At 42.4% G+C, this 23,663-nt stretch overlaps 1 protein-coding gene across 1 annotated transcript in view; it reads left to right on the plus strand.

Moving 5' to 3' along the window:
* The window catches only part of MBD2 (methyl-CpG binding domain protein 2), a 67,737-nt gene extending 48,651 nt beyond the window's left edge, over positions 1 to 19,086 (plus strand). The window contains exons 4-7 of the mRNA XM_044242949.1: positions 7,741 to 7,831; positions 9,305 to 9,485; positions 14,657 to 14,795; positions 18,614 to 19,086. Coding sequence (XP_044098884.1) covers positions 7,741 to 7,831; positions 9,305 to 9,485; positions 14,657 to 14,783 — 399 coding nt within the window. The 3' untranslated portion in view covers positions 14,784 to 14,795; positions 18,614 to 19,086. The remainder of the gene's footprint in view (positions 1 to 7,740; positions 7,832 to 9,304; positions 9,486 to 14,656; positions 14,796 to 18,613) is intronic.
* Positions 19,087 to 23,663: the final 4,577 nt, after the last annotated feature.

A 23,663-nucleotide genomic window follows, 5' to 3' on the forward strand; every position in this document is an offset into this window, starting at 1 on the left:
TCTGCCTCTGAACCAGGGCTTCTAACCAGACCTGATTTGGTACCGTCTTCCCCCCTATACCCAGGGAAATTTGGCAATGTCTAGAGCCATTTTCGGTTGTCACAGTGGGGGTAGTGCTGGTGGCACATAGTGGGTATAGGCCAGGGATGCCACTGAACAGCCGCAACAAAAAATTGTCCAACCCGAATGTTAATGATGCCAAGATTGGGAAACTTCTTTAGGCCGTTGTTCCTGGTTCAAGTTTTTTTGTTTGTTTGTTTTGTTTTGTTTTTCTTTCTCTTCCTGCATAATGGAAATATAGTTTGCATTCCCTGATTCTCTCCTACCTTCTGTTCTTGAAATAAGCTCAGAGCCCTTTTGAGGTTTTTCTAAGGGCTTTACTATCATCACAACATGGAAATAGATGGAATAAAAATAACAAGAAAATTACAGTTTCAGGAAATCTTAATTAAAAGCTACCCATTTTATCCACTGGACTTTAAATAGAACAAAATTCTGATCCTTCTCTGGGCTTCCCACTGTTCTTCCCCATTATGGTTTCCTGATTCCCTGGGTTCCCTCCTTCCTCACTCATGCTGCTCAACTGTGGGGGCCTTGGCAGTGATCCTTTCACAGTCCTCCAAATGAGCAGTGGCAGGAGGGATGAAAAATCCCTGTATTATTGAGGCACCTGGGTGGCTCAGTGGGTTAAGCCTCTGCCTTCGGCTCAGGTCACGATCTCGGGGTCCTGGAATCGAGCCCCGCATCGGGCTCTCTGCTCAGCAGGGAGCCTGCTTCCTCCTCTCTCTCTGCCTGCCTCTCTGCCTACTTGTGTTTTCTCTATCAAATAAATAAATAAAATTAAAAAAAAAATCTTGAATTATTTTAACTGGGAATTATAGGAAGGTTCCTTTGTGCATAGGCCCAGCCAGAACTATTTTCCGTCATCTTCCTGCTTTTATGAAATTCACAGAATGAGATTATATCACAGCATTTTCCTATATCCTGCTGCATGGCACAGGGGTCTCCTTTCCCTGCTAGTTTCTCCTTTCCCCCAGCACTGTGTTTCCCACCTTGGATGTCGTGGGTGTGCGGGTGCACAGGCCCCGTGCTTAGGATAGCCCATGCCTGTTGCTACTGTGAAATTCTTAATACTTTTTGAACAAGGGACTTCATGATTTCATTTTCATTTCACTGAGTCCTGCAAATTATGTGGCTGGTCCTGCTCACCAGAGTTCTCCCAGCCAACTTTGGTCTAGGTGAGAGGCAGTCTGGCTTGGATGAGAGGAGGAAAAGGAGGAGTTTTAAGATATTTGTAGAAAGAAAACCCCAGCTGAAAATCTGGGAGGGAAGGGCAGATTCAAATGCATGTGCTCAGTCTTCATGTATGAATAGTTTTCTTTCAGAGTGGATAATTTGTTGATTTGTTTATATTTATTAATTTTAATAAGACGTCCATTTACCTATTGAATGCTATTATGTGATCAGTATGCTGAAAAATGTAGTAAAATGATAATTGCTCTGTACTGGGCATGTTCAGGTGTTTGTAAACCGTCCTCATTTTGTTTCTGAAACTCTTTAAGATTGTTTTTATTTTCCCTTTCCCTAGAGTTGGAAAATGACATTGGGATAAGTTAAGTTGTTTAACTTTATAAAACTAGTAAGTGGATAGGTTAAGTTGTTTAACTTTATAAAACTAGTAAGTGACAAAGCAAGGATTTGAACTCAAGCCCACTACCAGTCACTCTGCTACTCAGAAGTTAACCTTCCTACCCTTCCTGCCCTTGACAATTTACTGTCAAGTTGATGTTATGAGTATAAACAGAAGGTCAGTTTCTCTTCATCAGTGAATTGTTTTTGAACAATACACAGGCACAGCGGTGCTTTTCAAATTAAATATAAGGGTTGATGAAAATAATACTGGTATATTTGATCTACATGCTTTTTAATATTTCATGAGAAATAGATACTAATATAATTAACCTAAAATAGTATTCTTATAGAAAAAAATTCCAAAGTCTTCAGTTTTGTATGCTCACTCAATCACTCCCCCTTCCTGTTTCATGAAATGCCTGCTACCACTCTGTTGTTAGTGGGACTCATCTGAAAGCATTTTCTTGGATTAGGGGGTCTCAGACTTTAATTTCCATCCACCAAATAAAAATTTGATGTTCAATGGGGTCGGTACTTGCAATTAATTCTAAGAAAGCTAATTTGCAGAGAATATATATAACATCGGTTTTTTGGATTTTATCATGTAAGCTTCCCCAAATTATGGTTTGATATCTTAAAACTCCATGCTAGCGTTAGCCTAAACATTACAAGCCTGGGTCTCTTAATTCTGCCCAAAGAGGAGGCAGGTATCAGCACAAATTGCCTACAATTGACGACTTACACAATCTTACTTAGTAGGCAAATGGATTTAGAGAAACTCGACAATTTTCTTGGCATTTTAAAAACTTTTGTCAGCCTGTGATTTCATGAGTGGAAGTGTCTGAGGCCTGTTACCTTCTGATCTAATATAGAGCCAAATATGTAAATGCTCTTGCAGAGCTGTTATTATTAAGATCAAGACCGTTTAATCACACTGACCTGAGTTTTAATTCCAGCTGCACCACTGACTAGTTATGCAACCCTTGGTAAGTGACTCTACATGGGACTAATAATGTCTTCTTCAAAAAGCTGTGGGAAAGATTCACTGGATTTCTGTACGTAAAGCACTGAGGACAGGGCTGGGCCTCTGGATGGGGCTTGGTGATGGGTAAGTGGTAGGTTGTCCTCTTCCTCCTCCTCTTTTCCACCAAGAGAATGTGACCGGGCATCAGCAGAACTTTGGGTCAGCCCTTTCTCTATTTATGCCTAAACAATTTGATATGCTCTTAAATATACGTTGACACATGTCTTCTTGCAGTGAGGAAGAGAAAGGCAAATATATTCCTCCAGTTCTCTGCAAGGACAGAGTAGAATAATATACTTTTTTACTTTTCTGGTGTGATCAGGAATAAAACTCGGAGATCTTGGTGATCAGTATAAAGCAGCCTTATGTGTGCACTACCATTCTTATGTGTGCACTACCATTCTTATGTGTGCACTACCATTCTTATGTGTGCACTACCATTCTTTCAGCACGAACCAAACCAGTTCTCAAACTGAGATCCCTGGGCCTGCATCAGACTCACCTAAGACATATACATATGTCTGTATATAATAAATCTGGCCCCATAACCCAGACCTACTGGACAGAATCCCTAGGGCTGAGACCTTGGGCTATACATTTAAAATAAGCTGCTGTGCTTCTTCCTCTGTGTGAGAACATGTAGAAATACGGATTGGTAGTCTCGTCTCCCATCCTTGCCTGCTTAAGCTATTTCCTTGGCTGACTTTGCTGCTTTGTAGAACTCTTACCCATTTCTTTCAAGAGCCTCTTCCTGAAAGCCTTCCAAGATTCTCCCAAATTGAAGTTAAGTTTGTATCTGCATTGTTGTGGTTGTCATGGTCTAACTTGTAGCGTTTTGCTAGTTTCCCACCAAACAGTTAGCACTGAGAGGTCAGCGACTGCCAGTTTTCCTAGTAACTATCTCCAGGGCCTAGCAAAATATTTCACACATAATGGGTACTAAAAGAACATTTGTTGAATTTGGATTGATCCTCTGATTACTTTTTTCTAGTAAACCATCTTGCCCTGATTTCCACAGAAAAGCAGATTCCTTCATAGTACATATATCAGGCTCAGGGTTTTGGAGGGCAGTACTAATCAACATAACTAGCCCAAGTTCCCAGTGCATCAGAACAGGGACGTATGTTCGTGCGTGATTTGAGCAGTTCCTTTGCAATCCCTGTTTCTTCCTTATCCTCTCCATTGGATATCCTCTGGAAGCCAAGTTGAACAAATCCCCCAAAGTCCCAGTTAAATCCACAGCAATTAAGAAAAGAAAATGCTACTATAGTTGTATCTGGGTTGGTCTTATTTTCAGAAAACAGATTGATCCTTTCACTAAAGAAGTAGCTTTCATAACACACTATCCTGTTTGTCCCCGATGACTGTGAGATAGACGAAGTGCACCCATCTGTAATTCCGCTGGTGGGGTGGAGGTACTTCCTCTGTCCGTGTGAGCAGCAAAGGTGTGGAGATGAGCTCCAGTGTCCAGAAGGCTGGTTCCTTCAAAGCCATGCAGACCCTCTCACTGATATTTTAGACACTGTTGTGGTTTGGGATCCCGTTTAATCCCAGCTTCTGCTTCTCCATCAGCTAATCAGTCGGACAGGGCATTGCCCAGATTTTTGGCAATATAATGTGAAGCTCCGAAATTGGAGCTCTCCAGTTTTCTTACATGCTGGAGGATGACACAAACAAACAAACAAACAAACAAACAAAAAACACACCAAGGTATAGAGGCATCTGGAGAGTCTAATTAGTGGGGATTCGAAAGAGAGATAATAACTGAGGTTGATAGCAAATTTTGGGATTTTCTCTAAATATTAAATCACTGTTCCTTTAAAGTATTGAATTGATTATTTGGCCTCACATAAGGCAGCAGGGTTACACCGAGAATATCAATGGATTTGGCAGGTGAAATCAGACTTTCAGTGGGTAGGTCAGGATTTATGAAAGCCACAGTGCTTCTGGAGGTGTGACGGAAGAGACTGGATAGCTATGGTAGAGGGAGGCTTCTTACAAATTTAGGGAGATTATCTTTCTTTCTTTCTGTCAGTCTGTCTGTCTTTGGACTTTTAGTGGTTGGAGAAGGAATGTAATAAGAACTCCAGATGGCCACGATTTGTCACCTAGTATAAACAAGGAATTCACAAATGAGCAGGTCAGGAAATTTTAAATTTAGGAAGAAGACTTCTCCCCTCCCTGTACCTCTCCACAGCATGCAGGGTTATAAAATGATCAGAGGTCAAGAGAAAAGGTCATTGAATTTGGTAAGAGGAGCTGACTACCTCCTAAAGTAAATTTGGTGAAGTGAGGAAAGGGTTGGGGTCATAATGTTGAAATGGGCCTGGAGGATGGAGTCTGCATATTGGTCATTCCTTAAGGAACTGGCTTGGAAAATAAAGAAAATGGTCATTCTAGCAGCTGGAGAAAGTTCATATATATTAAAAACCAGAGAACAATTACAGCACCCCCAAAGAATTCCCTTGCGCTGGTCTTTTTAGTCAGACCCTCCCTCCACCCCTAATCCCTGGCAACTATCCCTATAGTTTTTTCTTCCTCAGAATATCATAGAAATGGAATCATCCAGTGTGTAAAAGACTAGCTTCTTTCACTGGGCATAGTGCCCATGTCAATTTAAGAACATATTTTAAAATACAAAGAAGCCCCCAGCCCCAAAACAAAACAGGTAATGGCCTGAGGAAATGAATGTAGGGAAAGTGAGTTAGGAAGATGCGGATTTGTAAAGAGACATCTATCTCATGAAGACTGTTTCAGTTCTCACGAAAACTAGGTGAGCTGATGAGTGTTGAATGAGCGGTGGGAAGGATGGAGAGCGGGGCACTGGTGACCTGTACCCGCCGTGCGTCCTCTTAGATCAGCTAGCCTTTTCTTCCTTCTCTGGCCTTTCCCACATCTCCCGCCTCCTCTGGGGAGCACGAGTGGGGGTAGAAATACACGTTCAACATACATACATACGCACACCTAAATCCACGTATCTCCATTTTCATGGCATAAGCATTTCATTTATAGAGAGGTTTTCGGTGTGTATCTGATTCAACTCCAGGCCCAGTTGGGGGCTGTCAGATGGTATGTGCTGATACCAGGACTTGTCATCTAGAGCCGTGCATGCGTTTCTCAGTTCAAGGCTTATTCTGCAAAATAATCCTTTCTAAGTTTTGTATCATTACCCTTTCCATTAATAGGAATTTAGAAATTGAGAGTGAAAAATTGTAGAATGTAAAAAATTGAACTTTTGATATCTCAAATTGAAATTTTATGTAAAATATTAGTGATCATATCTGTACATAACTTCCATACTTTGGGTAGTGTTGATTTATTTTGCAAATTAAGTTATAATTTCATTATAAAAGCACTTACTAATCTCATACTCACTGATTCTTCCAGATACTTTTTCCTTTTTCATTAGGAATTAACTGACGTTTGTTTTCTTTGTTTTTTTCCATAGTTGTGATAATCATAGATGATATTATTTCCCACAAAAAGTAAATAACAGGTGGGGTTTCTTGGGACATTTATCACATTTATCAACTATTACCTTCACCTAACTATTGTTCACCCATAATGGTTAATGCATTCGTGTCCTCATATATGTTGACCACGTTTTCTGCTGATGACATAATTTATAGGGAGATGTAAGGAGTCGTTACCATAGAGAAGAGAGTGAGGTGTTCCATTGCAGGTCACTCTTGGTGCTCGCAGGGGGGTTATTAGAGATCCAACATACTACTCTTCTGCCATAAGGAGATTTTATTGTGTCTTGCATTTATCTGGAGGGCAATTACCTGGCATTTTTCATATATCTCAGAGTCAAAATATAAGCCCTCAGAGTGGCCAAAATTTGCTAAAAGTAAATATGATAAACCTTGCGTCTACTCCCTGACACGTTCTTTACGGATATGGCCTTGTTAGACTCCATGTTAATCTTATGCGGCCCTCATTGCTGCCACATTTTATAAAAGAGGCAATGGAAGGTTTAGACATCTAGAGCTGGGGTTTCAGTTTAGGTTTGTGGGTCCCTCAAGATTCTCACTCTGAGTCCTGTTACTCCATATTTGGGCATTCAATATTTTTTTCTGTACTTATTTGTGACAGGACCCAGGTGTCCAGGGTTAAAGACAGGTACATGGAGTCCTAAGGAATTCCTGTATCTGTTTTTGGGCTGCAGTAAATAAGAGAGAGCCTAGGAAAGAGATAAGGCTTGAGGACAAAGACACAGTATATTTCGTCTAGTGCTGTGTCCACAGTGCAGCTCCTAGTTGGAGCTCAGTAAATACCTGTGGAACAGATGAATGACATTACTGAGAAGTAATAACTAACTAGGAGAGAAAATGAAGTCTAGGAAGGTTATAAGAGCAAACAGCAGAACTGTCTTGGACCATGTAGTGTTTGACTGAACAATTGCATTCCGCAGTGGCCCCGTAGAGTACGAGGAGCCTTCAGTGTGCTGACTCGAGCCCAGAATGAGGATGTAGGGCCACTGAGCGACTGAAGTGATCTGGGCTCCACACAACAGGGGGAAAGTCACTCATGAAAGGGACAACCTTTTTAAAGAGCAAGGGAGTATGCAAAACATTTTAGAGACGTTTCCATTAAAATTGGCTCTTTACCCCTTAAAAGTATGCCAAAGGGTAACCTTCAGTATTGTAGAAAAGTCACACAGGTGGAGGAGCTTTTTCCCTAATGATATTGGACGAAGGGGTATTACATAATGTGTTTTCTTTTCCCTCATACATTATAACATTAAATTTTCATACCAAATGAATCTCTAAAGCTTCAAGTTATATTCTTTGGAAGAGACCTTATGAAGTACTATATGTAGTAATATATGGCATATAAAAATCTGTAGTACTGTAACAATTGAGTAGATTGCATAAAATAAAACGTCTTTTGATTAATATCATTGAAAGAATTGTGATGTGCTGAAATAATTCATATTTGGAATGTCATTTAGTATCTATAAGGAAAAAAATGGGGAAATTAGGAAACTATTGAAATGATTTCAATTTCATCATTCAGCAGCATCGATGCGCTACTTTCTTGTCCCAGGAATGTGTATTAACAAGTGATGTTTTGCCTTACAGCTTTTCTGGGAGAAGAGGCTACAAGGACTTAGTGCATCAGATGTAACAGAACAAATTATAAAAACCATGGAACTACCTAAAGGTCTTCAAGGTATTATCCAAATCCAGTTGGCAATACCTGCTGTGTGCCAGGCTCTGTGTTAGCTGCTGTGGGATCAGAAATGATGAAGACAGGGTCTTTACACTGGGGGATTGGATGCCTCGCTGGATGATGTTCCTTTTGTGTTTTAGTTAAACCCAGGAAAAATGGATCTGAAAAGCTTGTGTGTTGCAGGGATGTTTCAGATTTTTTTCTGTTTAAAAACTTTGGCTTTAGGTTAGGTTCATCATATAAATTAACCTATGTGCTGCTTTTAGAACCAAATGCAACTGAATGGCAGAATTTCTCAAGGTTCCTACTCAAAGCAGCATCTGGCTCCAGCACTTGCCCTTTCACTCTTCCTCTTACCTAAAGAACAGCTAACAACTCTGGACTCTCCCTGCACCAACTCCTGCTGCCTGTAGCCGTGGGAACAGGTGCACCTTGGTCTAGTAACAGCAGCAAGTGAGGTCTGAGTTGTAGAACTCAGTTACCTAGTGTGCCTGTCATTTCCCATGCTAATTCCAGTTATAGAGAAGCATTGCTTCTCAAGCACTAGAACTTTGGCTTCTAAATGTTGATAGTGTGGATTGCTCAAAATTTCTCCTCGTTCATGGTTATGACATTATGTTATCCCTCTATGTTCTTGAAAATTATTGCTTTAACTGGTTTAATAAGTTTAGGGCTTTAAGCAATGCGTTTAAATGTGGTCATGTTGCCTACCAATAGTCCCCTAGAAGTAGTCAAGGTATGCAATTATTTTATTAATTTGGATATTTCGTTTGGCATTTGAAAAAGATGTGAAAGCTGCAGGTAGAACATGCTTGCATTGGCTTTTCCTTCGAAGTCCCAAAACAAAGAAAATTGTGGAGATACTGATAGAAATTAATATTAAAAACTGTAAGAGAAACTATTCTAGGACTTTAGGAGGGATACATTAATAGGGTGACTTGGGTACAATATGACTTTAGAATGCATTTAGATCACTAAAATAGTTGACCCTGCTTGAGGAAATGTAGCCAAGTTTAAAAAGTTGGCTTGGAAAATGTATTTTGAAGTTGTTAAAGTTTTATTGAATTGCTCAGCCATTTTGTTACTGTTTTTTTTCTTTAAGATTTACTTATTTATTTTGGGTGGTGGGGCAGAGGGAGAGAGGGGAGCAGACTCTGTGCTGGGTTGGGAGCCCACGTGGGGCTCCACCGCACAACGCTGAGATTATCACCTGAGCCGAAACGAAGAGTCAGATGCTTGACTGACTGTGCCGCGCAGGCGTCTGTTGTTACTGTTTTCTTTTAACGTGAATTCTTTGGTATACAGTAACGATGAGTAGATACGATAGTATCCTTTACTTCTTTGGCTTGTGTCAGTTTTAAATATATGATTCCAGACAAACATAAAAATACCAGTTGTTTTAGGTTACATAAGATTTGCTTAGCGCATCTAGAAATTTCCCCAAATTTAGCTGGTATATACTTCTAATTGCAGGAGTTGGTCCAGGTAGTAATGATGAGACCCTCTTGTCTGCTGTTGCCAGCGCTTTGCACACCAGCTCCGCACCAATCACAGGGCAGGTGTCCTCCGCTGCTGTGGAGAAGAACCCCGCTGTTTGGCTGAACACATCCCAACCCCTCTGCAAGGCTTTCATTGTCACAGATGAAGACATTAGGTAAGGCCATGGAACATAGCTTCAAAAACTTGTTCTTTACACTGGATACATTTTAACAGATCTTTTGTGAAGTTAACAGAAGGTGATAGGGAACATTTAAAACAAATACATGTGGGGCACCTGGGTGGCTCAGTGAGTTAAGCCGCTGCCTTTGGCTCGGGTCATGATCTCAGGGTCCTGGGATCGAGTCCCGTATCGGGCTCTCTGCTCAGCAGGGAGCCTGCTTCCTTCTCTCTCTCTGCCTGCCTCTCTGTCTGCTGTGATCTCTCTCTGTCGAGTGAATGAATAAAATCTTAAAAAAAAATAAATAAAACAAATACATGCTTGGAAAAAGGTGGAAGTGTCACGGTGGTATCCAAAGGACGCATTGGTTGTACTCTCTCCACATTGTTACTGAGTGTCTTCTGCACTTGGGAGTTCTGGTTTCCTGCTCTGAAGTATCCCTCGCATTCAGTGATGCCTTTTGTGATTGCTTCCTGCATTGGTTTCTCTGCAAACCAATCTCTCTTTAGAGCAGATCACAACCATGCTGCTTTTTTTTTTTTTTTTGAGAGAGATTTATTGAGAGAGATCACAAGCAGGCAGAGAGGCAGGGCGGAGAGAGAGGAGGAAGCACGCTCCCTGCTGAGCAGAGAGCCCGATGCGGGGCTCGATCCCAGGACTCCGAGTTGATGACCTGAGCCGAAGGCAGCAGCCTAACCCGCTGAGCCACCCAGGCGCCCCCAACCATGCTGCTTTAAGCGGAGTTGTGTTTTTAGAGTTCCGTTTGCTTATCCTGATTATATTTACTCTCTTAAGCTCAGTTTAGAGATTTATTTATCTCCGCTACATCTTGTTTCAAGTAAAGATTTCAGGTGGCTTCAAAGACACACACGCACACAATAAAGCCAGATGAGAAGCCAAATGGCAAAGATCAAGCAAAGGGTAAAGCATAAAGCAGTAAAGCAGAGTCAGGAGAAAGGCAAGGATACAAGCTGCATCTCTTAACATCTTCTGCTTCCTAAGACGGGGCCACAAGTTAGGTTTTTGGTTTGTTTGTTTGTTTGTTTGTTTGTTTTAATATTGTATTTATTTATTTGACAGAGAGAGAGAGAGATCACAAGTAGGCAGAGAGGCAGGCAGAGAGAGGAGGAAGCAGGCTCCCTGCTGAGCAGAGAGCCCAATGCTGGGCTTGATCCCAGGACCCTGAGATCACGACCTGAGATGAAGGCAGAGGCTTAACTCACTGAGCTACCAGGCGCCCTGCACAAGTTGGGTTTTTAGCAGCAAATAGTGAAAAGAAAACATACAATCCAGATTGGTAATGCCTAGAAAAATGTGCTCAAAAGAAGCAAACTATTTCAGATATTAAGACCAGAAAGAAATTCTTATATGGGATTTATGAATTTGAGTATCATTACCTTATAATGAGACTGTAGTGTATTGTATTTTCTTTAAAAATAGGACAGTGTGTCTGCTTCACTATTTCTACCCTCTGAATGTTAAATCAGGTTTTATTGGAGTATTATTCCTAGACAAAACCAGCAGGTGGCACTTTTGAATCATATAATGTAAAATATGTTTTGTATTTGTATTTTTTTTCTAAATCCATAAAAAGTTGGCATGAAAATGTTTTTAAATGAATGAGTCTAGCTACATTTGTAATTGGAAAGCCTTTCCTGGGTTTTAAAGTAGCTCCCTTTGCAAAGATGTAACATAGCTCAAAGTTGCATTCATGTTTACTGATTGTATGGAATTTACGATCAGCTTTATTTTTAAAGAAAAACAAAATGTAAAATCACGGGGAGGAGTCACCTTGCTTTTTGGCTTATTCTTACCCTTGAGGAAGGAAATTCCTCTGGAGACAAGTTCTTACCTGTCTTGGAATGAATACCCAGTTAATCAGCAGGGGTTCTGCCAGGTCATCACGGGTGTTGACTGAGGGCCTCTGAGTGACGTCATGGGAATGCTGATGGCTTCAACAGCAGATTTTTTGATGGTAGGGGAAATCTCAAAGCCAGAACTGCATGATTTCCTTTTAGGGTAAACTTGTTTAACAAATTTTCCATCTGATTTAATTGTAGTAACAGAAATTATTAAGCAAATATTTCTTATTGAATTAATGCAGTTTCTAAATAAATTACTGCACATGGAACTTTTACCCTTTCTGTAATTGTGCAGCCAATATTCTGTTTATATTAAACCTTTAACTAAAGACTATTAAATACATATATATATGCAGATGTGTGTGTGTGTGTGTGTGTGTATATATATATATATATGTATATATATATAAAAGCATATTTGATCATGTTTTCATCCATGGATGTATTTGGGGTTTTTTTGTTTTGTTTTTGGGGCTTGGACTCATGACCCTGAGATTAAGATCTGAGCTGAGATTGAGTTAGTCTCTTAACAAACTGAGCCACATAGGCACCTTCTGTATTTGTTTTGTTTTTTGTTTTTGTTTTTGTTTTTAGATTTACTTATTAGAGAGAGAGAGAGAGAGAGAGCTCAAGCAAATGGGGGAGGGGGAGAGGGAGAGAATCCCAAGCAGACTCACCACAGCTCAGAGCCGGAGGTGGGGCTTGATCTCACAACCCAAGATCAAGATCTGAGCTGAAATCAAGAGTCCCTCGCTTAAGCAACTGAGCCACTCAGGTGTTCCTGTATTCGTTTTTTAATATAAGTAACAAGTTCTCACAAACTTAACAGCCTAAAGCAACACCCAACCACTCATAGTTCCATAGGCCAGAAGCCTGGGCCAGACACAAGTGGATTCTTTGCCCAGGGTCTTACAAGGCTGAAACCAAAGTGGTGGTTGGACTGCTTTCCCTTCTGGAGAGTCTTCTTTCAGGTTCCTGTGATTGTTGCAGAATTCATTTCCTTTTAGTTGTAGGACTGGAGCCTCTGAGTATCTTGCTGGATATGGGATAGGCTGTTCCCAGGCTTTAGAGTCAGATGTCAGTTCCTTGCCCTGAAGTCCCCTCCACATTCCCTCTCCCAACTTTTTTCCAGGAAGGGCATAGCCCCTTTTAGGAATTTCTCTTATTAGACTGGGCCCTTTGGGATAATCTCTTTTGATTAACTCAAGGTCTATCGATTAGTAACCTAGTCATAGAGGGATAGCCTGGCCTATTTACAAATTCTGCCTATCCTTAAGGGGAAGGAATTATACTAAGGAGTCTATCCAGGGCCAGGGGCTATGTTAGAATTCTTCCTGCCCCAATGGGGAAATGCTTTAATTTCAGCTTCCATAAGTATGGGAAGTAATGCTCAAGACAAAAGAGAATCAAGCAAACATTAGAGCAGCCAAAAGCACAATTTGCTCTATTTCTCCCTAACAGGATTACTCTAGGGCACTTGCGCAGATTCTCATACTCTCTTATTAGGAGTGAGAGATTGTTAATGCGACTGATAGGCCATTTGTCATAAACCTTGAGTCACAAGGCCAGAGGCAAGACTGACTAACTGTGTAAGAAATAAACAGTGTGTTCTTGACCCTGCTCCAACTATATAAAAATCTGTTCAACTCCAGTTCCTTTTAATATGACAGAGGCTAGAGAGCTCAGACTAACTCAGTGACAGTCTCCTTCTTTGTGAAAATTCAATAAAAAGTGGAAGCCTATACCTTTTAACTCCTTGTGCTGTTTTTGGACTTGGGTACAGAGGACATTAAGGTTTTTATGCCTATGTGATTTCTGTTAGCTTTTTCCCTTGGATAGAGTCTCATGAAATAGATCAGATGGAATCTAGTCAATGTAACTTTACAAATGGTCGAGGACACAAGAAGTACACATACTCAGTGAATCTTAGCACCAATTTCCAGAATGTTCCCCTCCTACCCTTGTGCGTTCCCAGGTTTGAGCAGTGCTGTGCTTTGTTTTCAATATCAATAGAGAGTTTCACCCCCCGCCCCTGACTGTGGAACCCTCAGTATTCCTTGTTGTGTCTCTTACTTGTTACTGTTCCATTTCCCATTTGACATCCATCCTAACTGCCTTTCCCCTGGTCTCAAGAAGTGCTTTGTCCCACTAGAAAGTCAGGACTAATGCTTCTACCCGTACCTTTGCTTCTTTCCCTTTCTTGTTTTTTTTCTAAGACTCTTAACTTTCCATTGTTTTCCCTTCTCTTGTGTTTCTTCTTGCCCTCCTCTCTTGGCTCTGGATGTGAATTGCTATTTACTGGCTTGGCTCATTAGAACTATTTTAGGGGAGCGCCTGGGTGGCTCAGTGGGTTAAGTCTCTGCCTTCGGCTCAGATCATGATCTCAGGGTCCTGGGATGGAGCCCTGCATTGGGCTCTCTGCTTAGCGTGGAGCCTGTTTCCTCCTCTCTGTCTGCTGCTCCGCCTACTTGTGATCTCTCTGTCAAAAACAAAAACAACTATTTTGGGAATCCCTCTCTTGTACTGTCAGGGAATGACTGAATTTTTTTTTCTGATTGAAACATTAAGTACATAACAATAGACTTTCTTCCTGTGCTTTGTTTCCCATCAAATGGTTCAGAACCTTTTTTTTTTTTTCTTTTATGACTTGGTATTACTAACTTTCCCTTTTGAGGTTCCACTGCAATCCCCCAAACACAGAGAAACTTGTGGCATGTTCTGAAACACTCCACTCATCTCAGTGAGATGCCCTTCAGTTTCTCTCCGTGGTACATAGGGTCCTGTGGTCTTGGCTTCTTTACGATGCCGCTCTCAGCAGGACTGGGAACCCAGGAGAGAGCTCTGTCTGTCCTTCCCTAACATAGCCGCAGAATGCCAATCTCAGTCAGGTCTTCACTTCCTCCATCTCTCTGCTTAGGTGAAAAAAAATCTCTTCTTTTTTCTCCTATAATTTCTTTCTTTTATTCCTGCTTTCAAGTTATTTCTAATATCCTTTATAACAATAACCCCAAATCTTGAAGTTTTTGAAGTTGAAGAAAAAGTCACTGAGCTAAATCTACTCCTACCAGAATTCTCTGTGAGGTGTGGAATACCTGCTTATCTAAATATCCCTCTTTTTGGCAAGGCTCACCTTCTTGCAGTTTGGTTTTGTGGGCATAGGGGCAAGTCTTGCAAAGTCTGGGGAGAAGGAAATGTATTCTGCTCAGGAATTTTCATGATTTTGAACTAAAGATAACCTATAGTGCCAGTTGCATATCCCCAGTACTTGCCAGACTATCAGTGCATTTTTACTGTATTTGGTAAAAGGAAACAGGAAGAGCGGGTACAGCAAGTGCGCAAAAAGCTGGAAGAAGCGCTGATGGCGGACATCCTGTCCCGAGCTGCTGATGCGGAAGAGATGGATATTGAAATGGACAGTGGAGATGAAGCCTAAGAAGATGATCAGGTAAGCTAGGAGCAGAGAGAGAGAGACTTATAACCGAAGCTGTTTTCTTTTCTTGCTTTTGGCCTTTGCAGCCTGCCTCAGCCGAATCTAAAAAAGCTTCTCCGCTGCAGAGACAGGCAGGTACTGTTTTGGGCCTCTTCTCTGTGTAAGATTGCTGTGCTTTTGACCTCTTGACGTGCAGACACTCACGGCCCTGCAGCCACTTGCGAGGGATCTAACCTCCTCCTTTAATGCCAGGTGGAAAACCTGCAAGGTGTCCTTAGAAACAGGCAGGGGAAGGGACAAAGGCCTCTTGCAGGTAGGGGGCAGTGGCTGCAGGAGATGAAGGTGGCTGTCGTCTTCACCACGCTCTTTCTGGGGTCTGTTGTGCCCTCCTTAAAATGACGCCTGTAAGGTAGGCAAAGTCCCTCTTTTTTTCTAGGTTCTCTGTAGCGCAGGCTTGATACAGAAAGAATGGGAAGGTCATTCTGTAAGAGAATAAATAATTTCCCTTACAGCATACAAACTTGGGCCCTATTGTGAGCTCACGTGAGTGTCACAGGCTGTGTCCTGATGGCTGTATTTTCTCGTTAGGTTGTTGTGGTCAAGTCCCCAAGGGCTCGGGCGGCACTTTGCTTTCCAACTGCCATCCTGCTTTGCTTTGGTGGGTCTTGTCTTATTTTGTGCTCCCCATAAGTCAATTATTTATTTGTGTCCTTTGAAGCCTAAACTGGAGGGTATCAGGGAGAGAAAGAGAGACAGAGGGAAAAGGAACAGTGAGAGTCCTAACTCCAGTTGTGCTGGGACCTGGCCTGCCTGTCCCTTTCAGTCTGGGGACCTGCCCCTCATCCCACTAGTCAGTCTTACCTTCAGAGCTAGTTCTGGGGACACAGTGGTGGCCACGACCACACAGTCCCTGTGCTCACAGAACTTACTGTATAGTTGTATTGAACAATTGCTGACATAGCTCACAGCTGACAATTACCAACTGTGAGAAGTGCTCCGAAGGAAAAGCAAAACTACCCAGAGAGCTGGTGGTAGGGGAGCTGGTAGGATGTGAAGGGTCACCAAAGCCTCTCTGAGGCGGTGACATTGACCTTGAGTCTCAAGGGCGAGCAGCGGTAGGCCAGAGTCTGGGTAGAAAGGGTTCCCGTCAAAAGAAACAACAAGAAGAAGTTGCTGCCTTTAGGGAACAAAAAAGTGATCTTCACAGGTAGAATGTAATCTGGGGAGGGTTGGGAGAATGTGAAGAGGTCAATCGAATCATACTTGCCTTATGGGTTCCTGGTTAACATCAAAGCCAGTGGGAATCCACTGAAGCCTGAGGAAGGTGATGCGATCTTATTTATAAGATCCTTGTGGGGCCCCCTGGGTGGCTCAGCCATTAAGCATTTGCCTCTGGCTCAGGTTCTGATCCCAGGGTCCTGGGATCGAGCCCTGCATCAGGCTCCTTGCTCAGCAGGAGGCCTGCTTCTCCCTTCCCCACTCCCCCTACTTGTGTTCCCTCTCTGGCCGTCTCTCTCTGTCAAATTAAAAAAAAAAAACACCTTAAAAAAATGGTTATAAGACCCTTGCGGCTGCTCCCTGAGAAAGAGGATGGCAGCAGGAGAGCCTGGAAGCAGGGTGACCAGTGGGGGGCGGGTGGAGTCTGGCAGCGAGACATAGCTTCATTGGGGTGTTGGCAGTGGGTGCAGAGAAAAAGAGTTAAGCAAAGGTCCATTTGCGATGTATTTGGAGACGCAATCAAGTGGGTCAGGTGAGTGAGTGGAAGTGAGGGGGGAGTGGCGTGGACGGCTCCAGGTTTTCCCCTGGAACCACGGTGGGGAGGGCCAGGGGCCCGTTTGGTACAGACACAGACGGGGTACTGTGTGCGGGGAGGCCGAGTTCACGGTTCACACAACCATCCCATCCCATCTGTGCCTTTGTGGGAATTCAGGGAGCGCAGCTCCTGCCGCAGGGATAAGAAATCAGGTAATAGCTGTAATGCCTTCCGTTACATCTTCAGTGACAGTGTCACTAATTGGTGACCGTTTTCTGAACACACAGTGTTGCGATCCAGTTCAGTTGCTGTTTTAAGTTTTTTTCTTCCCCCTTATTGAGGACAGAGAGGCGCCATGTTCATCTTAATTCTTGTTTTCTGCTGTGGCAAGGGTATGTTTTATGGGCTCTGATGAGTGTGGTTGGTGTTTGTCAAATCCTTCGGAGGGAGGCCTGAGCCGTGTTACTTTCGTCTGAGGGCTTCCCCCACACTGTCTCTGGAACGCTGGGCGGCCGTCAGGACGGTGTCTGTGCTTTCTCCGAACCGACTCCAGAAAAGCCGTCCTCTTCTGCAGAGCTTTCCAGCTTTTTGTTGTCTCTCAGGCTCTTCTAGAAACAGTTTAAGACAATCGAGGATCATCTAACTGAGGTTTCACTAGACCCCTGCTGGCTTCGCAGATTACTTTGCAGGTGCATATCAAGGCGGCGCCCTAAGTCATGTGAGCAAGCATGTGTCAGGGATGAGGCACTTTGCTCGGATAAAAGCTGGCGTTGCTCACTGCCTCGCACAAATGTGGTTAACGGTGGGAACAAACGAATTAATACTGAGTCATTAGACTGTTAATATATACTTACTATAGCCGTTATTTAGGCATGTTGGGTAGAGAGAGTTTCATAGTGTATGTGTCACAGCGCAAACTTGAGAATGGTCTTATTAGACCAGGCTGGGGGACTTGAAGGTTGCGGAAGAATTAGAAGCATTCCTTAATTAGCAAGATCAAATTTGCCTAACTGACTCGTTTAGATTTCTGTACACTCGAAGTGTTTCATAAACCTGAGCACGGCTGCTGGACTTCATGACGTGTTCACGAGAACCTACAGAAGAGGTAGGACCGGGCTTGGCCAAAGGGTAGGCCATGGCCCTCGCCACGTGGCTGTGAGAGGTGGAACCAGCAGCGCGTAGTTCCGCTCGGGTCTGTCAGCCTCACCGTGACTCGGCTCCCTCACGCTTCTTATTAGCAACGGGGCCTGGACTTATTTGTTTTATGTATGTCCTCAATAACTGGTGGAGATTTCCTGTGTTAAAATTTTACAGTCATAACGGGGTACCCAGGTTATCAAAATGTTAGGAGTGCTTGCAAGAAGAAGAAAACTATAAAAACCAAAGGTGTCAAAATATTTAGCTACAAATGGGATACGGGATCAGATCTATAAATAGTCCTATCTGCAGTTGCTCCATACCGGATCAGCCAGGTTAAATAATGAGAAGGCTTCAGTGCTTGTCAGCCATAAATGCTCCGGAGTAAAATAAATCATGGTTAGTTGACGTTTTTCTAAATTCTCTCAAAAATTTTGTGTTTGGTGGGAGGGATAGGGTGGCGGGGTGGGGGGCACTGGGGAGGGCACGCGCTATGGTGAGTGCTGTGAAATGTGTGAGCCCGATGATTCACACACCTGTACCCCTGGGGCAAATAACACATTCTATGTTAATAAGAAAAAATAAGAAGAAGGGCAAAAAAACCTGTTTGGATTTAGCTGTCTATTACGGTTTTCTTTTTTTATTTGTATGATTTCTCTTTTTGTACAGGTTTAATTATAGATAGAAAATATTTGTGTCAGATACAAAGCTATACATTTGATTTCTCTGAAAATGACATGAGTATAAATTTATTATTAAAGCACTTGAAATAATGAGGGGATATGTTGAAACTTTTTTTATGTGCAAAGTGCTGTAACTAAATGTTAAGGCTTTAAAAATGTGGTTCTAAGTGAAATTAAGCTTCTAAGTACTTTTTTAAAGTTCTGCTGACCTCACCTGAGAAATCATCGCAGTACTTAAGTTTGTTTGTTTTTCCTTACAGGTAACTTTCGACCAACTTTCCCCAAGAGCAAATTTCTAGAATTGAACAAAAGCGTTTCCACTGGGTTTTGCTTGTAAGAAAAAACGTACCCGAGCACATAGAGCTTTTTAATAGCGCTAACCAATGCCTTTTTAGATGTATTTTTGATGTATATATCTATTATTCAAAAAATGATGTTTATTTTGAGTCCTAGGACTTAAAATTAGACTTTTGTAATTTCAAGCAGGACCCTTAAGATGAAGCTGAGCTTTTGATGCCAGGTGCAATCTACTGGAAATGTAGCACTTAACGTGAAATATTTGTTCTTCCCCCTGTTTTAATATGAACCAATCAGGAGTACCAAATAAATCTCCCAATTAAAGATTATTGTGACTTCACTGTATATAAACAGATTTTTATACTTTATTGAAAGAGGACACCTGTACATTCTTCCATCATCACTGTAAAGACAAATAAATGATTATATTCACAGACTGATTGGAATTCTTTCTGTTAAAGAGCACACATAATAAGTAGCCTCCCCCCTTAGGATTCCTGATTTACAGTCAGCTGTGATCCCTGGGCCTTAGGTCTCGAATGGAGGTGGAGAGTAGCTCATGCATTTGAAATTCGCCTCCGGAAAGCGTGGAAATGTGCTGCTTTCCCCTGACTTCTAAGTTACCATCTAGTATGTGTGGTGTTTTTTTTTCTCCCGTGACTAGTACTTTTGTTAGTTCTATAAAAATAAAGCATTTTGTTCCCTTGGGCATGAGTGAGGTACACAGGTACCCTCCAGATAGTACTGCCAGGTCCCCGTCTGCCGTTTTTTTTCTAGGACACTTTGGATCTTCTAATGTCCACTGGCCCTGCGAGTTAGCAGGTGCAGGTTAGACTTTGCCACAGAGAGAGGCAGCTTTCGAGACGGAGGTGCTTCGTGAGCCAGATCGTAGCACTTTTCTAATCAGTACCTGGCCTCCACAGTATTAGCGCCTTGTTGTTGTTGAAACTCCTCAGTGTAACTTCATTCCCGCTTGAATTCCTTGATACCTAAATTACTAGAACTGGCACAACGTCATTAAGTGAGTTTTAAAATCAAAGCATGTTTAAGTTAATCTGATGCCAAGGAAAGGAGGGGAGTGTTCAAATTTAAACACATTTTGAGAAATAATACCTTTCTGTGGGAAGGGTATACGTACTTCTTCACTCTGAGTTCTTCTAACATTAGACCCAGAAATGATGTGGTCCCCAGTGTGACCAAGTCCATGTAACTGTCACATGTACATTCTATTACGGCTACCTCCAGCACCCTTCCCGTTCCTAAGGAAGGGAGAGAAAATAGTCAAAGCAATACATCTGGCTAGGTGGGGGCTGTTGTCTCTCTGGACCTTATGCCAAACTACGTAAATAACACCTTTTTGGAATTCCTGATTTATGTTCAACTTGGATCTCTGGGCCTTAGGCCACTAGTATCCTCAGAGCAGTCTCGCTGGCAAATGAGAGGGGATGCTTGCAGATGCTGGGCAGACCATTGGCCAAGGAGGCATGTTCTGGGCCGATCAAACTGCCCCAGCGGGGCTGGCAATAGGAAGTTAATACTGATTTCTTTTTAACACCTGTTGTAACTACTTAGAATGGATGTCCAAAGGCTTTTCTTAGACTTCCCCAAGTTCATGAGTTCTCTTTTGTTATCAAGCTTGGGGTAACTTCACTTTGGGGGTCACGTGTTCTTTTTACAAAGTTAATCAACCAAGATAGACATGCTTTTATGAACAGCTTTTGTAAAAGCAAAAACACAATGTACACACATACACAGCTTTGATTTTTGTTCTTCTATACTTTGCTCAGGTAGAGAACAAGGTATGAAAGCCATTACATGGTGTCCAACTGGGACCATCTCATAAATCCAGGTGTTCCCAAGATATCCACAGGACAACATGTCCAGAATGAAATTCATTATCTTATCCCCAAATCTGCCACCATCTTGCATTCCCTAACTAGGGTAAAAGCAAATCCTCTGATCCAAGCAGACGTCTGTGAGTCATCCTAGATGCCGCTCTTTCCCTTGCCCCCCTGTCCCATCAGTCCTCTTAGAACTGCTAGATGCACTTCTCACTCCCACCCTCCTGTCCATTCCCGCAAGCACCGCCTCCCTACAACCTCCTTTCCTCTCCTCTGGACTTTCTGCCCCTCGCTCCCTCCCTCCCTCCTCCCTTCCCTTCTCCTTCTCTCTCCAGCTCCCTTTTCTCCTCCATGTAGTCATCAGAAGGGTCCTCAAAACCAACGTGACTGTATCGTTTCCACACTCAAAATTTCACACCTCTCTGTAATTTTTAAGAATTATTTTAAGAACAACTTTTTAAGAGTGAGCACTTTGCAGTGAAGAGAACCTGTGTTTGAACCCTGATTTTGCCATGTGTGTGACTTGTCAGGTTACTTAATCTCTTTGAGCCCGTTCCTCCTCAGTGAAATAGGAATAATAATACCTACCTCATAGAGTCGTCGTGAGGCCTAAGTGAGATACTGTTTATAAAGTGTTTATTTAGCACAGGGCCTGGTGCATAGTGAGCGCTCCGCTGGGGCTTGCTCTCCATATAACCCCTGCAGATGTCTGTTTCATGTCCCTTCCAAGAGGCATTTTCTAATAACTGCAACTACTCTCCACCCCCCATAAGACTCATTTTCTGCCTCAGCACTCTGTTTAGTTCCTTTGTAGAATTCTTCCATATCTGTATTTATTTGTTAACTTTTTGTCTATCTCTTCCTAGAGTGTAAGCTCCGTGAGAGCGAGGATGTGTCTGTCTTGTTCCCTGTTTCAACCCCAGCACTTAGCCTAGTGCCTGGCACATAGTAAGCACTTAATAAATGTTTGTTGAATAAATGGACGAATGATCAAAAGGCTCTTCGTGGTCTGAAATCCGCCCGTCTGTCTGGCTCCTCCTGCCACTCTCCCCACTGCACCTTCAGCGCCAGAAAAACCGCATTACTCAGTCCTTTGACGTGCCCCTTGGGCCTCTGTGTCTTTGCACCTGTCATTCCCTCTGCCTGCCTGTCCACATGGCAACTTCCCGGTTATTGGTCAAGTCTCAGCTCAGTGGCTACCTCCTCTCTGAAGCTGTTCCTGAGTTCTCCAGGCAGATGTTCTTCCCTCTTCCAGGTTCCCACTGCATTTTGTAAATACCTCCATGGAAGCACTTTACTGTATTGTATTGTAAATTTGTTTGCATGTCTGTTTCTACTTTTAGACTGTAAGCACCATGAAAGCAGAGATTGCATCTTTTCATCTTGATGTCCCCAGAGCCTAGCACAGTGCCCAGCACATAACAGTTTTGTCAATAAATATTTGTTGAATGAATTTGTAAATGAACGAGCCTTGCGCTGGGACAGGTGTTGCGAGACGTACGTATTTTCGAGGGAAGGAGCGCCCCCGGTGACTTCCAGTGTATTTCTTTGTCCTAGAAAAGAGATCTAGAAAGCATATGTCATCTCTCTGAATATAAGATTACTTGTTTGAATTTTAAAGATAAGTTAAATAAAATAGATCTTCATAAATGATTGCAAAAGATATCAAAAAGCTTTGTGATCTCTCAAATGCTACAAAATCCAAAATAAATATTTGCACTATTAGTATTTCCATAGTGAATGCTATGCGAAAATGTACAGCAATAAATTTTGAAGCTTTAAAAATGTTTGTGTAAGTCTGGCCCATGCTTCCTGGACACAAGGTGCTTTAGGTTGGGGTGTAGGTCCCCAAAGCGTCCGGAGCTCATTCAGTGACCTTTCATTTGCTGAGAGAGTTGCTCCGTCACAGGCGGGGATGTCTGCGGAGCAGGAAGGACGGAAAGCTTCTCCACAGAAGCAGAGGGAGGCCGCACTAAACCTTATGGGGCCGGAGCCCCTGCCTGGGCTGGGCAGCTCCCCGACCCCGCTTGCCTTCGCTGTGGGGATGCAGACATGACCTCCATACAAAATACACTGCAGTGGCCCCCGCGGAAGGTGCAGGTTCACGATGATGGTTCCATGAGACCCTTCCAACAGGATTCGCTGGAAATGGCTTTGGGATTGGGAACTGGAACAGAGAGATATCACCTGCATGTCTCAAAGGGTCTGGGGTGGGCTCCAAAAATTTAAGGTACACACTGATTTCTCTAGAATGGCATATATATGTAAGTTACTTTGTCGATTACTCAGCTTTTGTTTTTATAGCAGGAAGACACGTTTTTATTTCACTTCTATAGCATCTCATAATTTATAGAACACTTTCACCCCTGTTAATCTCATGTTTGAATTTTAACTTACATTTCAGCTATGTTATAGGCATGTTATCCCCATTTAGGAGTTGAGGAATCTAAGAAGCAGGCAAGTTAAAGGACTTACTCTGGCCAGAAAGGTGCAGAGGTCTTCTGTTTCTAGAATGCCCTGCAACCTTCCATGCTATTCTTCACTTGGGTTTCGAGCTGCATTTCTTTCTGTGACTTCAGAGAACAACACAGTTTGGTTTATTAAGTGCAGTGTGACTCTTCTGAAAGCTTATATAGGGAAGGGTGCTTTTTATTTTTATTTTTTAAATAGGAAACCTGCTTCTTTTATGTGGGAATGGTCAAACTTTTCCATTGATCTCTTTTGCTAAGCAATCTTTACTGGGATTACTTCTCTTTTATAATAGGTGGGAACAGTTGCAGTTTCTTACTTAGTCACAGAATGTTGGGAGTTATTTTTCTCTGGGGTGTTAACATTTTCTTTCTGCTGTAGTACATTCAGCTTTTTGCTTCATGAGCTTGATGCTGTAGGAAGTCCAGCGGCAAGATGCTGGACCGTAGGCACTGGGGAAAGGGGCTTTAAAGTGGGGTGTGTCTACACATGCATCTAGGGCATGAATAAAAGCATTCACCAGGGGTGGGAAAAATACCTGCCCTTTTGATATTTGTTTGCTTCTCATCCTTTTGAGATCAAAGTTTTTGAGTGTTTAATTATACACATATTAGTAGAGTAGCACATGCATGTAATTTATAAATAAATATCCCCAAACAATTGGGATATATGCTTTTGTTTTTGAAAGCTTTTTTAAAGATTG

The sequence above is a fragment of the Neovison vison genome, chromosome 3, assembly GCF_020171115.1.
Source record: "Neovison vison isolate M4711 chromosome 3, ASM_NN_V1, whole genome shotgun sequence".
Taxonomy (NCBI): domain Eukaryota; kingdom Metazoa; phylum Chordata; class Mammalia; order Carnivora; family Mustelidae; genus Neogale; species Neogale vison.